General features: G+C 37.4%; 1 protein-coding gene across 2 annotated transcripts in view; it reads left to right on the top strand.

The window, feature by feature from the left end:
- The window catches only part of RFX7 (regulatory factor X7), a 164202-nt gene extending 147054 nt beyond the window's left edge, over positions 1 to 17148 (top strand). For both annotated transcript variants that reach the window (XM_073012186.1, XM_073012187.1), the window contains exons 6-10: positions 850 to 970; positions 2257 to 2337; positions 2934 to 3141; positions 6083 to 6378; positions 7825 to 17148. In XM_073012186.1, the coding sequence (XP_072868287.1) occupies positions 850 to 970; positions 2257 to 2337; positions 2934 to 3141; positions 6083 to 6378; positions 7825 to 11097 (3979 nt within the window). In that variant the 3' untranslated portion in view covers positions 11098 to 17148. The remainder of the gene's footprint in view (positions 1 to 849; positions 971 to 2256; positions 2338 to 2933; positions 3142 to 6082; positions 6379 to 7824) is intronic.
- The last annotated feature ends 4841 nt before the right edge of the window (positions 17149 to 21989 follow it).

The raw sequence follows: 21989 nt of genomic DNA, 5'->3' as shown, positions 1-21989 counted from the left end.
CTGTCCTGGTTGATGCTAAATGAGAGGTGAGGCGGGGACAAAGAGAATTACTCTGGCTTCCTCTTCATTCGTATTTCCCAGGTAGTGGTTCTCCCAAAGGCCTTGGTGGCCAGAATGAGGTGTGGCCTTGGTCTGCTGCTGAACTGGTAGAAGATTGACATTTTACTTGTGATTGGCAGCTCTAGAGAAAAACAGAATACCTGATTCCAGTAGTAGTTAAGACTTGGTGTGTCTCCTGATCCCACTTGAAGTTACTGTCTTACAAAGTAACTTTTTTCCTGGCAATACTAGGGATAGTGGGGGTGGAAGGAGGGGGACACTAGGACCTTTGGAACCTCTCCCTGTGCCTGTTTTTTCTCTTATCAGTAAAATGAGAGTGTTGGTGTATTCGTAAGGTCCCTTTTAGTTCAAACATATCACATTTCTAAATTTTAAACCATCTAGTAGTATTATCTCTGTCTGATGTGCATGATATGTATATTGGAAATCATCCCAGTATGTGAGCCTGAAACGTATGTGGAACCTTACAGTCCTACTGGCTGAGCTGGATATATTCATTTATGAGCGCTGGTTGGGATTGTAATTCAAAAACTTTGTACCAACAGTATATCTACCTGCAAGATTTGTGAATGTTATTGAAAGTAGGACTGTATACCCTGAGGGTGAAGCCAGCTAACTAAACCTGAGTTAGCATGCATCACCAAAGAGTGATGATCACAGATGTTGTGGTAAATGACTTGAAAGATCCTTTGCTTCACTTTGTCAAAAGAATCAAATTGTATTGAAATAGCACCCCGCAATATAATTCTGAATTCTGTCACTCTAAATTGGTCCTTCCTTCTTTTGCAGGAGCTATTGTGACAATCTTGGTTACCATCCATTAAGTGCTGCTGATTTTGGAAAGATCATGAAAAACGTCTTTCCAAACATGAAGGCACGTCGTTTGGGCACGAGAGGCAAATCTAAATATCCTTTACCAGAATGGTTTTAGTAATATCTCTATGTTCTCACTTGTTATAGAACATCTGTTGTTGTAGTTCAACTGGCAACTTTATTTAGAAATAAACTTCAAATTAAAGCAACTCAAAAGCATTTAGTAGAATAATTGCAAATGTAACTTTCACAGGTATTCATCACACTATGAGAGAAATAGCAAATAATGGTTTATTCATAGATTAGAATTGTGATAGATTTTACCTTACTCTATCAATGTAAAGTGTTCTTAATGGTCTGATCTTCTTTAACAGTAAGAAGTTTTGAGGCCTGCTATATGTTCAGCAATTATATGAATAAAAGTGGAAGAAGATACTAGCTTATCATCTTTTCTTCCTTTAATTTATAAACATAGGGGATCTCCTTGGCAAAAAAAAAAAAAAAAAAAAAAAAAAAAATCTTATGGAACTTTAACAGAAACACTAATCTTTCAGTACAAATATTTTTCAGCCTGTGTTAAAATTAAAGCCAGAGTATAGAAAAGGTCCTTGTGATGGAGAAATACTTAGGAGCCAACAGAAGTAAGGACATTAAAATTAAGAATTCATTATAGTTCTTTCTCCTTTTAGAAGAAGATTGTAAAATAGAGGATCTCTGTATCATATTAGGATTACATCCATTTTCTCCCTCCTTAGCTCTTGTCCTTTTTTCAGAGCATAAAATGGAGGGGAGGAGAGAGGAAGGGGAAGGGAAGAAACTTACTTTTCTAAAATGGTTCCAGGTGTTCTCTAACCACTTGTTGCATGATCTATTCTTGCTTCCCAAATGCAAACAAAAATGTTTTGATGTGTCCTTGGCATGTTACAGGTGATAATCCCGTATGTTTCAGTGGAAAAAGAGAAACGAAAAGGTTAAAGCCCTTGTGACACTATTAAGAGTTGTTTTTGTCCCAGTGCCCTGGGCTAAAGTTTCCCTTCCCTGTGCCAGGTTTCCATCTGGCTATTCCTTTCCTTCTGACCTGTTTGTTACTGGTGGCTGGCACAGCATATTAGGAACATTTATTCATAAAATTTATAACAGATGAGAATCCTTTCATTTAAGAGAGTAGTAGTTAACATTCTGAAAGGGTATTTCAGTTTCAAAAGAGTAAAAGTGTCCCAAGTTTTTAATATTAAGGTTTCTCTTACTGAAGAATTCAGAAAGTAGATGTTATATATCATGTTGATTTTATTCTCATTTTATATATGGTTACTTCTAAAGTGTTACTGGTATAAGCAATTCATTTAATTTTGAATATTTGGACCTTAACTGTGTATTACATATTGCTACAGTGGACTAAGAAAAAAAGCTTTTGTTCATATGCCAACACTGCCCAACCTTGACTTTCACAAAACTGGAGATGGGGTAAGAATTCAGCCTTTTCTTTTTAATAAGTAAACCTTTATATCAACATTAAAATGCATCCTGCAAAGTCTCATTTGGTTAAGGCTAGCAACTGTGCCTTTTACAAATAATAATAAAAAAAAAATGACACAGTGACTGAAAAATGTTAGTGTATATGACCTATGTCAGCATGAAATTTGGGGGAACAAAGTTTCAAAGTTACTGATTTCTTGATATTTCCAAAATATATATTGACTGTATGTGTGTATAGTCAAGAGGAAAAAGTCAGTCATCATGTAATGTTTTATAGGAATTTTAGAAAAAATATGTGGCTATTGGCATAGTTTTATTGACATTAGAAAGATTCAAAATATCAGTCTTGTATGTTTAAAAACCATTTAAAATGTTATATTCGCAAGGCTGCTGATTGCTGTGCACTAGTGGGTATGAGTCCCTTATTTGCAGAGCTCTTGTATGTCTGCCAGTGGGTCAATTCATGCTACTTTAACGCACAGCTTTAGATTGTATCTTCTAGTTAAAAATACGTATCTTTAATGTGCTTCAATTTAATTTCTCTGGTCTTTTACAAGTTAACGTTTCCTTTTTTCTTTGCCTAGTTGGAAGGAGCTGAACCTTCTGGGCAGCTTCAAAATATTGATGAAGAAGTTATCTCTTCTGCTTGCCGTCTTGTGTGTGAGTGGGCCCAGAAAGTGTTAAGCCAACCATTTGACACTGTCTTGGAATTAGCCCGCTTCCTTGTAAAAAGTCACTATATAGGCACCAAGTCAATGGCAGCTCTAACTGTAATGGCAGCAGCACCAGCAGGTACGACATTACTGTGAACAAGCCAGAAACTGACAGGTATTATTGTATTTAGAATTGGTAGCAAAAGAAGAGTTAGATCAAAGAACTTCATCCTTTTAGTACTTGTATGAGTTCACTCTTACTCCACTGAACACTAAATTCAGATGGGTTTGTTGAGCCAAGAAAATAATAATCCTTTCATTATAAAGCTTAATGCTATGTTTCTATAGATTGCTTTGCTGGCATATAAAACTGTAGATTCCCCAGCTGATATGTTATTAATTTTTCCATTGCTATTTTTACATTTACAGAATGTGTTTATATATACTTTTATATGTACAAATATGTGTATCTAAATATTAGAAGTAAAATAATACGATTAAATTTTTAAATTACTTGTTAGATTCCTATTCCAAAAACTAATGCTTATAAATAAAATTATCTTTCCACACTGTGACAGGTAACTTAGTCTCAAAAAAAAAAAAACACTGTACAAAGGCTTACTATAAAATAACGAGTGATATTTTTTACTGTGCATTCATATGACTATTTTTATTCAAAGATGAATTTTTGGAATCGACAGTTTTGGGAATTGACAGTCTTGTTAGAATGACTCCCTCCTAAATTAATAGTTGTGTAAAATATCAGTTCTGATGAATTTTTAAAAATATTTCAGTTATACCTTATAAACCTAGAGTGGATAAATTATTCTAGAAAATTGTGATGTCTATTAAAAATGCAGTGATATAGTGATCTGAGACTTATTTTTCCAAGGACTATCCTTCTAAGTGTTAATTCTAAATATTTTAAAATCTACAATAGACTTATCCTGGCCAGAATTACAGTCTCTTAATTAACTTCACTTCTTTGTTTAGTATCTTTTACACATTAATAATGAGTCTGTTTTCTTCTAATTTTACATTTAGTATGTGGGATGTATATGTGTGTAACCTCTCATTTTGTGGTCAATTGAAGACCCATTTCAGAAAAATAATGTCATATAGTTTTTCCTGTCTACATGTAAACTGTATGACCTAAATCTGTTTATTCATTATACTGACCAGCAGGAGAATGCTTGACCAGCCTTATTGAGCTAAATAGCTCACATATGTTACCTCATTTAATTCCCCCAGCAGTTCTGTGAGATAGGTGATATTTATTCCCAATTTATAGACTTGGGGAGGTCAATTAACTTGTTCATGGGCACGTAAGTAATGGAGCCAGGGTTTGAATCCTGATTTTTCTGTCTACAAAGCCCAGCTTCACTCAATTATGTCATAATGTCATATGGTAGAGTAAGCTTTAAAAGGAGCGAACCCTTCAGTTTGCTCTGCTCTCTTTCTTCTATCCCTGCCGACATCTAGAAGAGAACTTCAACAGATGGAGGATTTAGGAGGTATCATGGGGAAAAGAAACATCTCTTTCCTATTTCTCTCATTTGCAAAGTCTAACTGAGGGAAATATTGAATGAATTGAATGAATGAATTTTTAAGGCATAAGTGTAAATAAAGGTGTGAGTTTTTTAAACAAAAGTACTAAAAATTACATATATAAAAAAGAGACTCCATTTTTGAAAGCAATCAGCCTGAGAGGGTAAACACTTTACCAATTGTATCATTACTCAGAACATTTTTAGAATGTCTCTCAAAATTTTGATCTTAGCCCCTTACTATATTTTTCAAAAAAGACCTTTGATAGTAGACTAATTTTCATCCTTTGAAGGTGAATTTGGTTTTTTATAAATATAGTCTCCATATTAAGAACAGGTTGTGTTACAAATGTCCTTTTGTAAGTCAGCTGCTTGGAACTCATTCCTATCTAAAAACCCTGGCAGGAAGGTAAGACAGCCAATTTGTAAGCCATTGGCAGAGGCTCTCTGGGGTGCAGGTGCTGAGAAGCCAGAGCTGAGGCTTGGGGTCAGGAAGGGGCAAAACAATTCGAGCTGGATTTGAGAGGAAAAATCGTGATTTTTAAAAGGGGCTGGGGGTTCAACAGATCCTCATCATTATCAAGTGTGGGGAGAGAGTTATAGCTTCCTCATTCTCTATTTCCTGCTCCCCACACCAAGTTGTTGTTGTTAACTAGAATGATGAAAAGCAGAAATTGAGATGGGGAAAAGAAAAGACTTAAAGGCCAAGGTGTACCAGCAGGATAGTTGTTCCTCCCCTTTCTTCTCTTCATTGTTTTTATTGCCCGCAACTTACTTTCTGATGATCTCAATGCCACGCCCTAAATCTGAAATGAGCTTTTTAAACATTTTAATTTTATTATATAATCCATTTTTCCTAAAATTTGTATTTTGCTTATTTTGTCAGTTTTTTTCAGTCTTTATCTTACTGTTTTAAAGGTTTTTGCAGTGACACCTTTTTGGAATATCTTAACATTAGTCTTAATAAGAAATTCTGCTTCTTAATTTCTTCTAGGTCATACTGGAATAATTGTATAGTAGCAATATAATAATAATGCCGATTTCCATGAATTTCTGGTAGAATTAAAAACTGTTTTCTCCATATAAATTTTTTCCATTATGGGGAGTGGCTTCAGCAAATATGTATGGAATTATTGAATGCCCCTCAGGGGCTAAATATTAAAATCATGAAAATACATGTATTTATTTCTGATTAGAAATGGGGGAGGGAAATTTACTGACCTTTGAGAAAATGTAAAAATGCTGTGTTGGCATTTATCTTAGCTTCTGCACATTTATGATATAGCTACTGTGTTTAAAATCCTGTTGTTGATTTAACTGAAACTGTCACCTGAGCTGAACCATATTGTAAGATGACAAAGCTATATTGACAATTGTTTATAAATTCAAAGTCTAATGCTTTATACAGAAATTGTGAGTTAAAATTTTGGTTGCTTTGTCCAGTAGATGGCTACATTTTCAAAGAAATTCAAAGGAACCTGCCTTCTATAAAGGAGAGTATTTATTTTAGCTTTCCTTTCTGTTTATTTTCAGGAATTAAAGGAATTACCCAGCCTTCTGCTTTTATACCGACAGCTGAAAGTAATTCCTTTCAGCCTCAGGTGAAGACTTTGCCATCTCCAATTGATGCTAAACAGCAGTTGCAACGGAAAATCCAGAAGAAGCAGCAAGAACAGAAACTACAATCCCCTTTGCCAGGAGAATCCGCAGCAAAAAAATCAGAAAGTGCTACAAGCAATGGAGTAACGAATCTTCCTAATGGAAATCCTTCAATCCTTTCTCCTCAACCTATTGGTATCGTTGTGGCAGCTGTCCCTAGTCCCATTCCGGTAATATAATTAAATAGTATTTGGCCTTATTGGGATGGTGGGAAATCAATTGTTTATTTAAAAGTGGCAGATGAAAAGAAGGCAAGTACAAGTGTAGCCACAAACTGGTTTTGTGACTACAGGAAGATTCCCCTTCAGTCTTTCAGTCAGGATGTATATTGTTGATTACAAAGTAAGCTATGAAACATTATTGAAAATATAAAGATCCAAGACATACAAAGTATGCACATAACCACTCAGAGCTTTATGTAAGAGTTCTCATTTTTAGAGTTGTTTCATCCCTGGCTGAGCCAATTTTTTTTTTTTTTTTTTTTTTTTTGAGACAGAGTCTTGTTCTGTCTCCCAGACTAGAGTGCAGTGCCGCAATCTCAGCTCACTCCAGCCTCCACCTCCTGGGTTCAAGCAATTCTTCTGCCTCAGCCTCCCGAGGAACTGGCATTACAGGCACTCACTACTACACCCAGCTAATTTTTGTATTTTTTGTATTTTGTATTTTTAGTTGGCCGGGCTGGTCTTGAACTCGTGATCTCAAGTGATCCACCCGCCTTGGCTTCCCAAAGTACTGGAATTATAAGTGTGAGCCAACCCACCCAGCCAAGCCAAGATAATTTAATTGCAAACTTTATTTAAAAGTTAAACTTTTTTACATTCAGATGGAGCAAAATTCTATTGTGTAATAATAATACTTAAATGTAGGCCTATCCATGGCTTATCGGATACAGGACTAGAACCTTGGCCAAATTCTTTAGCTAGTTTATTAACCTCTAGTTGTAGATAAGGAAACAATCTCCTGTTTTTCTATCTCACACAACTGAGGTTATGATGAAGGGACTTTTTAAAATGAGAGTAAGTTGGTACTTTATGTTATTATTGATGATAATATTTAGGAAATATTTTATCATTTTTCTTGTTCGTATTATCATCATGTTATTAAAATATGAAATACATGGTAACCACACTGTTCACTATAGGGCAAACTGGGGTAGATATTAGTTGTATCGTATTTGCAGTGGTTTAGTTACAGACGTTTAAGGTAGACACATTTATAAGACAATTTCCCCTATGAGTGAGCCATCTTAGCATAGATTCTGGTAGGTAACCTTTACAGTTATATGTTTCTTCAAGATTTTATGTCTTCTTCCTGTAACCCCCTTAAATCATTGTTTCAGGAAATATTCTTCACAAGTGTGAAGCTTTTAGTCTTGTTAACTGAAAAGTGACTTAATGATGTTCTTACATATTTTTTAATTATAATGCGTTATGGTTGCATTTGTTATATTTATGTGTCTGATTGTGTAGAACCTGGTCTAGAACTCTCTTCTAACATAGGAACTTTTTTCTTTTTAACATTAACATTTAATGAATGCCTTAAAAGTATATACAGATACGTGAATTACTATTTCCATCTAGACCTGTTAAATCTGATTTTTTGCTGTCTTTTAACAGGTCCAGCGGACTAGGCAATTGGTAACTTCACCGAGTCCAATGAGTTCTTCTGACGGCAAAGTTCTTCCCCTCAATGTACAGGTGGTCACTCAGCACATGCAGTCTGTGAAACAGGCACCAAAGACTCCCCAGAACGTTCCAGCCAGTCCTGGTGGGGATCGTTCTGCCCGGCACCGTTACCCTCAGATCTTACCCAAACCAGCCAACACCAGTGCACTCACCATTCGCTCTCCAACTACTGTCCTCTTTACTAGTAGTCCCATCAAAACTGCTGTTGTACCCGCTTCACACGTGAGTTCTCTAAATGTGGTGAAAATGACAACAATATCCCTCACACCCAGCAACAGTAACACCCCTCTTAAACATTCTGCCTCAGTCAGCAGTGCTACAGGAACGACAGAAGAATCAAGGAGTGTTCCACAGATCAAGAATGGTTCTGTCGTGTCACTTCAGTCTCCTGGGTCCAGAACCAGCAGTGCGGGGGGAACATCTGCTGTGGAAGTCAAAGTGGAACCCGAAACATCATCAGATGAGCATCCTGTACAGTGCCAAGAGAACTCTGATGAGGCTAAAGCTCCCCAAACACCTAGTGCCCTTTTGGGGCAGAAAAGTAATACAGACGGAGTACTGCAGAAACCTTCAAATGAAGGTGTCATTGAAATAAAAGCAACTAAGGTCTGTGACCAGAGGACCAAATGTAAAAGTCGCTGTAATGAAATTCTGCCAGGCACATCAACAGGCAATAATCAGAGCACTATCACTCTATCAGTTGCTTCTCAGAACTTAACTTTCACCAGCACCAGTTCACCATCTAATGGTGACTCAATCAATAAAGACCCTAAATTATGCACTAAAAGTCCAAGAAAACGACCGTCTTCTACATTGCAAGAGACCCAGGTGCCTCCTGTAAAGAAACCAATTGTGGAACAGCTTTCAGCAGCTACCATAGAAGGGCAGAAACAAGGCAGTGTTAAGAAGGACCAAAAGGTTCCACATTCAGGGAAAACAGAAGGTTCAACAGCAGGTGCTCAGATTCCTAGCAAGGTATCAGTAAATGTCAGTTCACACATAGGAGCAAATCATCCCTTGAATTCTTCTACCCTTGTTATCAGTGATTCAGCTTTGGAACAGCAAACAACTCCGTCATCATCTCCAGATATAAAAGTAAAACTTGAAGGAAGTGTCTTTCTCTTGGACAGTGATTCAAAGTCAGTTGGCAGCTTTAATCCAAATGGATGGCAACAAATCACTAAGGATTCTGAGTTGATATCTGCCAGCTGTGAACAACAGCAAGCTATCAGTGTTATGACAATTCCTGAGCACTCTGATATCAATGACTTAGAGAAGTCTGTGTGGGAATTAGAAGGAATGCCACAGGACACATATAGCCAGCAGCTACATAGCCAGATACAGGAATCTTCTTTAAGTCAAATACAAGCACATTCTTCAGATCAGTTACCTCTGCAATCTGAACTGAAGGAGTTTGAGCCTTCTGTTTCCCAGACAAATGAAAGCTACTTTCCTTTTGATGATGAACTTACACAAGATAGTATTGTGGAAGAGCTGGTGCTTATGGAGCAGCAAATGTCAATGAACAATTCTCATTCTTACGGCAACTGTTTGGGAATGACCCTTCAGAGTCAGTCAGTAACTCCAGGAGCTCCAATGTCATCTCACACCTCCAGCACCCACTTCTATCATCCAATCCACAGCAATGGCACTCCAATCCACACACCCACACCTACACCCACACCCACTCCTACTCCAACCCCAACCCCAACCCCAACATCTGAAATGATTGCGGGATCTCAGAGTCTATCACGGGAGAGCCCTTGCTCTAGGCTAGCCCAGACTACACCTGTGGATAGTGCTTTAGGAAGTAGCCGACATACACCCATTGGTACTCCACATTCTAACTGCAGCAGTAGTGTCCCCCCCAGCCCTGTTGAATGCAGGAATCCATTTGCATTTACTCCAATAAGCTCCAGTATGGCATATCATGATGCCAGCATTGTCTCAAGTAGTCCTGTGAAACCGATGCAAAGACCCATGGCCACACACCCTGACAAAACCAAGCTTGAATGGATGAATAATGGGTATAGTGGGGTTGGTAATTCATCAGTTTCTGGCCATGGTATTCTCCCAAGCTATCAGGAACTAGTGGAAGACCGTTTCAGGAAACCTCATGCTTTTGCTGTGCCTGGACAGTCTTATCAGTCTCAATCCAGACATCATGACACTCATTTTGGTCGGTTGACTCCTGTCTCTCCTGTGCAGCATCAAGGTGCCACTGTAAATAACACCAACAAACAGGAGGGTTTTGCAGTCCCTGCCCCTCTTGATAATAAGGGAACTAATTCATCTGCCAGCAGCAACTTCAGATGCCGGAGTGTGAGCCCTGCTGTTCATCGCCAACGTAATCTTAGTGGAAGCACCCTCTATCCAGTATCTAATATCCCACGATCTAATGTGACCCCCTTTGGAAGTCCAGTTACCCCAGAAGTTGTTTTCACAAATGTTCACACAGATGCATGTGCCAACAACATAGCTCAAAGAAGCCAGTCAGTTCCATTGACAGTCATGATGCAGACAGCCTTCCCAAACGCTCTTCAGAAGCAAGCAAACAGTAAAAAAATAACCAATGTTTTGTTGAGTAAACTTGATTCTGACAATGATGATGCAGTGAGAGGTTTGGGAATGAACAACCTGCCCTCTAATTATACAGCCCGGATGAATCTCACTCAGATTTTGGAACCTTCCACTGTTTTTCCTAGTGCCAACCCACAAAATATGATTGATTCCAGCACTTCTGTTTATGAATTCCAAACACCATCTTACCTCACCAAAAGTAATAGCACCGATCAGATCAATTTTTCTCCTGGAGATAATCAAGCACAATCAGAAATTGGAGAGCAGCAGTTAGATTTCAATAGCACTGTTAAAGACCTGTTGAGTGGAGACAGCTTGCAAACCAACCAGCAGCTGGTAGGTCAGGTAGCATCTGATCTCACTAATACTGCATCTGATTTCTCTAGTGATATCAGGTTGTCTTCTGAGCTCTCAGGCAGCATCAATGATTTGAACACTTTAGACCCAAATCTACTGTTTGATCCAGGTCGTCAGCAGGGACAAGATGATGAAGCTACACTGGAAGAATTAAAGAATGACCCATTATTTCAACAAATTTGCAGTGAATCCATGAATTCTATGACTTCATCAGGTTTTGAATGGATAGAAAGCAAGGACCATCCTACTGTTGAAATGTTGGGTTAAATTGTGTTTTATAATATGTAGCACACTGTATCTAAAGACATATGTATTGTATTTGTCTTAATGGAAGTGCCTCCCGCAGCAGAAATACTATTAATTGTGACATTTTAAAAGCGTTTGCTGCAGAAGTGGTTTCTTCAGTAGGAAATGGTTAGACTTGCCTCAGTTCTTAACAAGTGTCTAAAGACAGTAGGCTGTAGAACAACAAGTATTAGGTTTTAAATTTTATAATATGCCCCATTTATTCACATTGATTGACTAGCCAGCTGTTACAAGAGCAGTCAATCTTTATTTTGTATAAGTTTCATTTCATCAGATGATCTGCACAGAACTCAGAATAAACCATCAATTTTAGGTATAGGCTATTTTGTTGTTGGCATTATCTTTTAGATATAAAATCATAGCTAAGGTGAACTGTAGACAAGAAAGTCTTCCTTGAAACAGGGACAATATTCAGGTTATTATAAAATATTTAGGCTTGAAGCATAGAGCTACTGTAGGATGAAAAATCTCTGTAGGACTTTCTGGGGCTTCAGTACCATTTACACCCACGATGAAGGGCTTAAATAGAAAATAATGGAAAATTAAATATTACTTTAAGGAAAGCAAAGCTGCACTAAAATTTTTAAGAGAAAAAAACAAGTAGCCATTTATATTTGTGACCTTGCATTATTTTTAAATGTTGATTTTAATATGGAGCTAGCACACATAGATGCGCAGGCACGCACACACAAAACAAGTAAATGTAACTCCAGGCATTTGTAATTTAATATAATAAATACAAGCATGTTAGAAAAATGCTTTATGTTTTATTATTTGTTAGTTAGGGGAATGAGAAGGAAAACAAAAGCATTCTCTTAGTTTCATCACAATGGCTGCATGTACATACTGAGATTCTAATTGAGATTTACTTTGAAATTTTTCGTTAAAATATTCCACCATAATCAGTTTTTTTCCTCTTCAACTGAGTGACTCCCTCACTCCTGAATATAGTAATGTAGTTTGATCATAGGATCTCTTTGAAAAACAGGAAGGAGGATAACATAAAAAACAACAAAAAACATTTCACCACCTAAGGTCTGAAGCCACAAATCTTTATATCTCTGATGAAACAAAGGGGATATCAACAGTACTTGAAGAAGAGGAGCATTTTATTACTTGCTTAATTTATTTATTGTGATAACCACAATTGCAAAATAAGAACTCAGGATTTGTTTTAAAATGTTTCTCTCTATGGCTCCCATTTTGTTTTGTGAATAATTATTTATGAGTTGCATGCTGACACAAACCTACTCACTGGTTGAAAGCTCCATTTAAGTGAGTTTCAAGATCACTTTCAAAGAGATTGTTAAATTGCCATTGTTTTTAAAGCTAAGGTAAAACCATTTGCTATGCTACCTTGAACCTAGCTAAGCTTTCCTTTACCTTAGTAAGCCAATCAGAAGACTACAATCAATGAATATTTAGCAAATGTGCTGAAGGGTTTAATAAGGTTTTGTTGTTCAATAAATTTGCAAGGTAGGGTATTAACATATTTTGATAAAAAATGGTGCTAGAGTTGGCGCAGAGGTTTATATATTGATATGTCTTAGTTACTGGCATTTGTGTGTGTTTGTTTGCTGTTATCTTGATTTCATGATTTGTTAGGCATTTTTTTCTTGATGCTAGTTATTTCTTCACTGTACATTGAGACACAGCACTACTGCACACCAAAGTATGCAATACCCAAAGGAAACTGTGTGATTTCTTCTAACAAATGATGGGAGCCTTTCTTTATGAGATACTCTGAAAAGGAGATTTTGAGGCCATTCTAATCCCTTGTTTACATTATTAGCTTCCTACTAATATAAAAATAATGGAAATCTTTTTTGATAAAAATATTAAGACTGGAGGATTTTTAACCCCTTGTACAGTATTGCAGCAAACTCTTTAAATTTGGTTGAATTCGTCCAGCAAACTTTCTGGGGTTCATATATTGCACTAAATTTGTTGAACCTGTGGTAGGCACATCTCTTAGGATAAATGCAACCAATACAGTCCACAGATTAAACTTTTTAAATGTGTTTCATTATGAAAAGACAAAATGTCATCAAAGTGACAGATAAAATTGTCTTATGTAGCAATGTGCATTGATCTCAATGAGATATTTCTATTATTCTCTTACATGAGAATATTACAGCAGGAAGAATTAAGTTTAGTTTGCTTCACCATGTTAATACATGATCACAAAATGTGCATGAGTGTTACTGACTTATCTTGTACAGTACTAGGATTCCTGTAACCACTCTTTTTTTTTTCTTCGCTGTATTGAAACTGGTTCAGTGTTAACCAGGCAAACATAGTTATTCACAGGTTATTTACTTTATGTTTACTAATTCTGCTTAGTTATTGTTGAATATGTTCTGTTCCAGATTATTTTTATTGTTTTGATGTTTAAAACATTTTGCATACTGTTTATCATAAGACTTCATGAAGTAAATAATTTTGCATATAATTGCAATAAGCACTGACTTTTGAACTGAAAAGAAGGAAAGTGTTTTTTGTGCAGTGCATCTGAGGTTCATATAATAGTCTTGTACTATAATGTGCTTTACTACACGATAAATGACAAAAACAAGCCCTGTTTCATGTTTCATTTAGTGCAAAAAGTCAGATTTCCCCAGTGTTTTGTTGTCTGTTGTACCTGCTGAAACTACAGTAGTTGAATATTGCAGTAGCATTTCAGTTCTCTTTTTTTATTAAAAGTGCTCAAAAATTGTTTTTTAAATGTTTTCAAAAACAATTAAAAACATTTTATATTAAACTGACTGGATCTGAAGGTGTTTTATGGGACATATTTTATATAGGCAACACATTTTTTAAACAGACCCAGTGTTATTCTTCCTTTGATGTCATGAACTTTAGGGAGTGAATAAAAATCAGCAGAAGGCAGAACAGAGTTGCTGATCTGCTGTGTGCTATTAATCCAGAAGAATACACAGATCTTATTTCACTCATCAAAACTCTGCTGTTCACTTAGGATTATTACCAATGAATGGTGCATGGCACAGAACTTTATGTTGTCCAAAAAGCCATCTTTTTCTCTTTCACATAGTGTTTATTTTTAAATGTTAGCCTATGGAGTACCTAGGTAAGTATATTTCTGGAGCTTTGAATAGAAAATGAGAAAAATTTAAAGCATAGCTGTGTTCAGAAGCAGTATAGACATTTCCAAGTACCAGAAATAACAGACTGATAAGTGTAATTTGTAAGCCAGAACCTGGGCTATCGGTCTGGAAGCAGACCGAAGTAGCCAGAAATGTCAGCTCCTGCAAAGTAATGAAACCAGGGTCTTGAATGGAGTTTCCTTACTCTTGAAACTGAGAAACAACAACCACCAGTGCCTGGGACTGTAATTTATATTGTAGACAGATCTTGAGTCAAACAGCCTACTCCTCTGTTTACATAGATCTTTGTAGATCTGTGATAGTTCCACTGTCACCACAGATCTGGAGCCCTCAGTTTGAACAGGTGGTAGAAGCAATTACAAAAGGAAAGGAGTGGAGATTAGGAAGGGATAGGTAAAGAGCAGGAAGGCTCCCATGCAAGCTGAGTCTGCAAATCAAAATTCAAAAGTACTTGAAGAAAATGAAACTAATCCTAAGAAAGGCAATCACTTGAGAAAATGAAAGTAATGAACTACCTAGATAGTACTATAAAATAAGTATGTTAGGATCCTCAGTGCTCAATGACATGGAAGAGTAAAATGTCAGAGCAGGCAAACATAAGAACCAGTGCATAGAGTCAACCAGTAAGAAATTCTGGGGGTGAAAATACTGTATAACACCTGAGGTGATTTTGGTTGCAAGTAATTTAAAACCCAACACTGGCTTAAACCATAAGGACACTTACTTTTCGCTTAATAATGTTGGAGATAGGAGGTTCAAGGATTCATTGAATGGTTTATTGTTTACAGGCACTGGATCCTGTTTTTCTGTGTTTCTGTTCCATCATCTTCAGCTTTGCTTTGCTGTGTCTTTTCCCTCATGGTCACAAGATGACTGCCACAGCTCAGATGTTATACCCTCATAACATCCCAAGCAGGATAGTAAGCAGTTCTCATAGCCTTTTATCAGAGAGAAAAAAATCTCAGAATCTTCCATTAAGCACTCCATACACACGCTCTATTAGTCTCATTGTATGAGACAAAGGCTCACCCTAAGGCCAATTACTTAGCTTAGATCCTTAATGCGTTACAGGTAAGAGAGGGGCCCATTTCCTGGAGCATGTAGTCATTCATCTTAAATGAATTCCATCACCTAGGGAAGGTATTAGGGACTTGCCCTTTGGGAGGCAACCAGTAGCAGTCACTGCAAAAAATAGCTAGGTAAGATGTATAAGATATTGTACCCACCTTTAAGGGGCTTACAATCATAAAGAGTTAAGTACATGTTCTTTGTTAAGTGCCAACAATATGTATAATACACAATGTAGAAGAAAAGAATTTGAAATCTTCTGAACTAAGTATAAGTTTACTGGTGTTAACTGTTAACTGGTATCTTGCCTTCCCACTATGAGCTGAAAAATCAGGTATTATTGAGTATCAAATGCAAGTTGCTTCAGCTCCTACAGCATGAGACCAAACTTTTTATTTTGTTAAATCTGAAGTACAGATTTATTTTGACATGCATTGTTTAAATGAATTTTTAAATAATTAAAATTATAAATTTATGGATGGGATCACATCAATATTTCACAATCTGAAATTTTAAAAATATGTATGCCAGTCCTGTTACTATAATCTGCTTAGAAGAACGAACGAAAACAAAAAGACTACATTTTTCAAGATTTGATTTTTAAGAAGTACTTAATTCTTGGAGAGGAGAAGATAGTCATATAAATAAAATGTTATCATGAGAGTGATATTACTGTGGTATATAGAGTATTTCTTTGCATTAGACCCAGTGTTAAATAGTTTGCATATATTCTCATGTCCTCATTGTAACAATTTTTAGCGAATCTTATTTTTCAGGTGAGAAAATTTAATTCAGAGATTAACTGGTGGAGGTAACATAATAACAGGAAGAGCCAGGATTATCTTAATTTCAAATCCTACTTCATTCCATTATGCTATAAAGATATGTGTTCACAGTGTACCTACTGCAGTTGTGTGATCTGGTTGCTGCTTTGAATTTTTCATTCTGGTTTTAAATTTAGAATTTTGATTTTTGTGGAGTTCTTTATTTCTTTTTAACCTCCCATCCTTACATGTCAACGATTCTTTTTCATTTTTGTTGCTTTTAGATTTACCTGTAGTTTGTAACTTTCCTCCAAATTACTTGAATCCTTTTCCCTCCCTTCTCTCCATAGAAATACCCTGATGTATTAGGAGAACGAAGATTTAATTTTGTTTTCCACACAGCTTTTCAAGCACATTTCATAGAGTTATACTCTAGTCATATTTATATTTAAATCACTTAAGATTTCATCAAAATAAAAATGGGACCTTTTTTAAAGAGATGATAAAGTGCCTAAAATATGTCAGTCTCTGTACAAGGTGCTAGAGAAGACACCTGCCATTTTGAAATTTTGCAATATAATGAAAAAGACACAGTGAATGTCTTTGCAGGATTCAATGAGGTCACTATAGCAGAGGTGGATATTTATCAGTAGTATGCATTCTCCCCTTCTTCCTTACTGTAAAAGTCCTTGATTTTTAGCTGAGCACACAGCCATCTGACCAAAAGGCTACAGCTGCCAACTTCCCTTGCAGTTAGGTGGAGACATTTACCAAGTACTCAAAGAGATGTAACCAAAAGGTTTGGGTGCTACTTCTTTTGCAGTGTTCTTGTCCTTCCTCTCTGCTGGCTGGAATGCAAATGTGATGGCTATAACTCAAGCAGCCCTCCTGGACTTCATGTTAAAGACATGCTGAGTATGACTGAGCAACAAGATACAAGGAGCCCAAGGCCTGATGACTTTGGGAGGGAAGCTGCCCAAGTAGTCCTGAATGCTTACCTCTGGATGTGTTTTACATGACAGAAATAAATTTCTTTCTGGTTTAACTCACACTTATTTTGAGTCTATTTTGAGTCTCTGCCACTCAACACAAATCCCAATTCTAGCCAACATAGCTGCTAGAAGGTTTTAAGCAGGATTGGGAATGTTAGAGTCACATGGTGATTGCTAAAACCATCATGGATGCCCTACATACCCTAGGAAAGGCAAACTGCATCTCTTTTTCATTGGGATTGGTAAATCAGGAGAGGATTCTAGAAAAATACCCTTTCATAGCTTTGGAGGTTGGGGGAGGCAGAAATAAGAGTAGATGAATTCTAAGCTGCTGATAAAATTGAAAGGCAATATAGCATTCTGGTCAGACCTAGGTTGAAGTCTCAGCTCTGCCAATTATAACCATGACCAATTATAACCATTCAAACTTACCTGAATATTAGTAATGATATCCATCTGGCAACCATTTCTACTGCTGTGCCACATGGTTCTGGCCTGTTCGTTATTTTTGCCGACATTTTGAATGAACACACACTAAGCTTGCTGTGGCAAATGTAGATCGGCTTGCTCAATTTCTGTTCCAGCTTCCTCCTCGTATGAAGGAGCAGGAAAACCAACAACTACATTTTCTAGGCTTCCTCACAGCTAAGTTCTGGATATGAATTACATTTCATCTATTAGATTTATTCTTGAAAGATCTGAAGGAAAAAAAAATTGAAGCAGAAGCCATCTTCCTACTTCTTTTTGGTGACTTTTTCTTGCAAGCAAGCTCATGGAGAGTCTTTTAGCTGCAGTGTTCTAGAGTCTATTGTGATTCTTAGGTTTGAAGATTCATGTTCCAGTGCCAAATCACCAATTTTGTGAATGTCAAGAGGTGGTCAAGTGCTGTAGTGATGGTACCAACAGTATCAGCAACTTCCTAGTGTGGCTTCCTGCTCTCCGCAGTAATTTCAGAGACAAACTCAAGGGTGATTCCCCTGATAATCAGCTCTACTGTATCGTTCCAGGAGTCATTCCTGGAGGTAGTCTACTACCTTACAGTTTTTCCACTTACAGTTGTCCCTCAGTATCTAGAAAGGGATTGGTTCCAGGATCCCTAGGGATAACAAAATCTGCAGATGCTCCAGTCCCTTACATAAAATGGCAAATGGCATAGCATTTGCATATAGCCTATCCACATCCTCCTGTATACTTTAAGTCATCTGTAGATTACTTACAAAACCTAATGCAAGCCAGGCATGGTGGCTCAGGCCGGTAATCCCAGCACTTTAGGAGGCTGAGGCAGGTGGAACACTTGAGGTCAGGAATTCGAGACCAGCTTGGCCAACATGATGAAACCCTGTCTCTACTAAAAATACAAAAATTAGCCAGGCATGGTGGTGCACTCCTGTAATCCCAGCTACTTGGGAGGCTGAGGCTGCAGAATTGCTTGTACCCGGGAGGCGGAGGTTGCAGTAAGCCAAGATTACATCACTGCACTCCAGCCTGGGCAACAAAGAGAGATTCCATCTCAAAAAAAAAAAAAAAAATGCAGCATAAATACTATGTAAATAGTGGTTATACTGTATTATTTTTATTGGTACATTTTTCTTGTTGTATTATTTATTGGGTTTTTTTCCCCAAATATTTTCAGTCTGTGGTTGGTTCAATCTACAGATGAGGAACCCATGGTATCAAGGGCCAACTGTATTTATAAGCACTTAAACCTCTGTATTAAATCCTTTTCTGTTTAAAATACCTAGAAGAAACATTTTCTACACTCCACCCTGACTCATAACATATGCCTATGGGCTAGGAGTCAAGAATATCTTAGATCCGGACCTGGTTCTATTATTCTTTTACCGTCTCTGCACTTTAAGAAATAATGGGCCGGGCGCGGTGGCTCACGCCTGTAATCCCTGCACTTTGGGAGGCCGAGGCGGGCGGATCACGAGGTCAGGAGATCGAGACCATCCTGGCTAACACGGTGAAACCCCGTCTCTACTAAAATACAAAAAATTAGCCGGGCGCAGTGGCGGGTGCCTGTAGTCCCAGCTACTCGGGAGGCTGAGGCAGGAGAATGGCGCTAACCCGGGAGGCGGAGCTTGCAGTGAGCCGAGATCGAGCCACTGCACTTCAGCCTGGGTGACAGAGTGAAGACTCCGCCTCAAAAAAAAAAAAAAAAAAAAAAGAAATAATGATCCCTGTCCTAGTTACTTCCCAGAATCTTGTGAATCTCCGTGAAATATGACAAGATGTTGTAAACCCTAAGACTAAGAGGTTATAATTATAAATACCTGTGTGAAAGAACAGACATTTATCTGAGAGTGGGAAAAATTACTGTCCTTCTTAGCACTTAAATGTTATATTTTACCTGAAGCCTCCCTCTATCCCCACCACATACACATCTGTCAGAAGGTAAAGTATAAATCTATATTCAGGTAAAGCACTGAACTTTGAATTAATGGCAATAAATAAGAAGTATTAGTAAACATTTTAATTTAAGCCAAGCTATTTATATCTGAGCATATTTGTTTAACTGATATCAACATACATTATTTGAAACATGAGACCTCTTATATTTGGACTTCATGTGTTTGAAACACACAGTATAAATTTCCTACCACAAACCCATTCCTAGTTAACATATCTCTTTTCTGAATTCTTCATAGTCTTAGCTCACCTTCATAACAGTTCTGAGATTGCTGCCTTAAGAAGTACTGGTAATTTTTCACAACTGATAAGCCAAGTCCCTGTTCCTTTGGTTTCTATGACTTTGTATTCTCATTCACCTTCTACCTCTCAGATCCTTCATTCTCAGTTTCTTTCAGGGACCAACTTCCTCTACCTGTTATTTAAATATAAAAATTCTTTGACATTCTGTCATTTGTTCTTCTCTTATTATTCTAGTTTCTCTCCCTAGTCATTTCAGAAACTCCTACAGCTCTATTGATGACTTCCAAATCTAAATTTTAACACTTGACCTCTCTATTTACTTCCAGTCTCAAAATCTAAATGCCCAAACTGAAATACCTTCTCTTATTCTCCAACCTTCTCCACTTCCTATTTTCTGTTAAAAATGTTATCAATTGCAGTTACCAGTTGAAAGCTCATGTGGCCAGGCATATTGGCTCACGCCTGTAATCCCAGCACTTTGGGAGGCTGAGGTGGGTAGATCACTTGAGGTCAGGAGTTTGAGTCCAGCCTGGCCAATATGGCAAAAACCCATCTCTACTAAAAATACAAAAATTAACCAGGCGTGGTGGTGGGTGCCTGTAATCCCAGCTACTTGGGAGGCTGAGGCAGGAGAATTGCTTGAACACAGGAGGCTGCGGTTGCCATGAGCCAAAATCACGCCAGTGCACTCTAGCCTGGGTAACAGAGTGAGACTCCTTATTAAAAAGAAAAGAAAAAGAAAAGAAAAAAAAGAAAGCTCACATGCCCTTTCCTTCACCCTTTCCTAAACATCAAATGAGTTTCCAAGTCCCATACTTTTGAGATACATATCTATTTCTTCCTTCCCCTCCTGACCCTGCCTTGGTTGATGGATTAATTTCTCACTTGAAATAGCAAATTATTTATAACTTCTGTAATAATTTCTATACAATGCCATCATAGCAATCCTTAACTCAAAAACCTTTGATATTCAGAAGTCAATAGCCTTCATAGATATAAGCAATGCAAGAAGATACAATGCAAGAGAAGACCCTTTTTATGCTAATAACAGAAAAGATAAAATATCCAAGCATAAACGTAAGAAATACATATTAAAATCACCTTTAAAACACTTCTACTGGCCAGGTACGATGCCTCACACCTGTAATCCCAGCACTTTGGGAGGCAGAGGCAGGTGGATCACATGAGGAAAGGAGTTCCAGACCAGCCTTGCCAACATGGTGAAACCCGGTCTCTACTAAAATTACAAAAATTAGCTGGGCACAGTGGCAGGTGCCTGTAATCCCAGCTACTCAGGAGGCTTAGCCAGGAGAATCGATTGAACCTGGGAGGCGGAAGCTGCAGTGAGCCAAGATCACATCACACTCTAGCCTGGGCGACAGAGTGAGACTCCATCTCAAAAAAAAAAACAAAAAAAAAACAAAAAAAAAAACCTCTTTTACTGATAGGCCCAAGGTAGACCAGAACAAATGGAACAGGAAAACATACTTAGATAAGAAGAGTCAACATCATAAAGATATCAATGCACCCCAGTTAATTAATACATTTAACGTGATTCCCACAAAAATGCCAATTCTTTTCTAGAGCTTGAAAAATTGGATATACATTAAAAATGAGAACATAGATAAGTATAGCCCAAAAAATCTGAAAAGAAAGGAGTGTCTGAAGAGCTAGCCCAACAAGGCATTACATATAGCGTCACATGGCAAAAATGCCCTATAAGTAAAGTCAGGCAACAAATGGCAAACTAGGAAGAGATATTGCAACTTATATCACATGCATATCCCTTTATATCCATATTAGGGGTAATATCCCTAATATGGAGAGAAGTCATAAAATGGTGGGAGACAGAAGGCCAAATCTAATAGAAAAATGGACAAAGATATTAACAGACAGCTCACAGAAAAAGAAATGGTCATTGTGTCAGAGGTGTTCAAACCAGAGCAACTCCATCTTGAACAGGGGCTGCCTGGGTTAAATGAAGCTGAGACCTGCTGGGCCACATTCCCAACAGGTTAGACATTCATAGCCACAGGATGTTTACGGTTAAAAGAAACAGGTTAATAATGTTAAAGGAACACATTAACAAGGTTTACTGAATTGACCCAGGACTTAACAGACCCAGGATATAACAGACCGAGGAAATGTCCTGATGTCCCAATATCTTAAAAACAAAAGCACTTTTAGTTTAAGAATAAGTTTTGCTTTCAACATAGTAATATAGAGTCTTGCAGAAGACAGCAGTTATA

Source organism: Chlorocebus sabaeus, chromosome 26 (assembly GCF_047675955.1).
Source record: "Chlorocebus sabaeus isolate Y175 chromosome 26, mChlSab1.0.hap1, whole genome shotgun sequence".
Taxonomy (NCBI): domain Eukaryota; kingdom Metazoa; phylum Chordata; class Mammalia; order Primates; family Cercopithecidae; genus Chlorocebus; species Chlorocebus sabaeus.
This window is presented reverse-complemented; position numbering and strand designations above follow the sequence as displayed.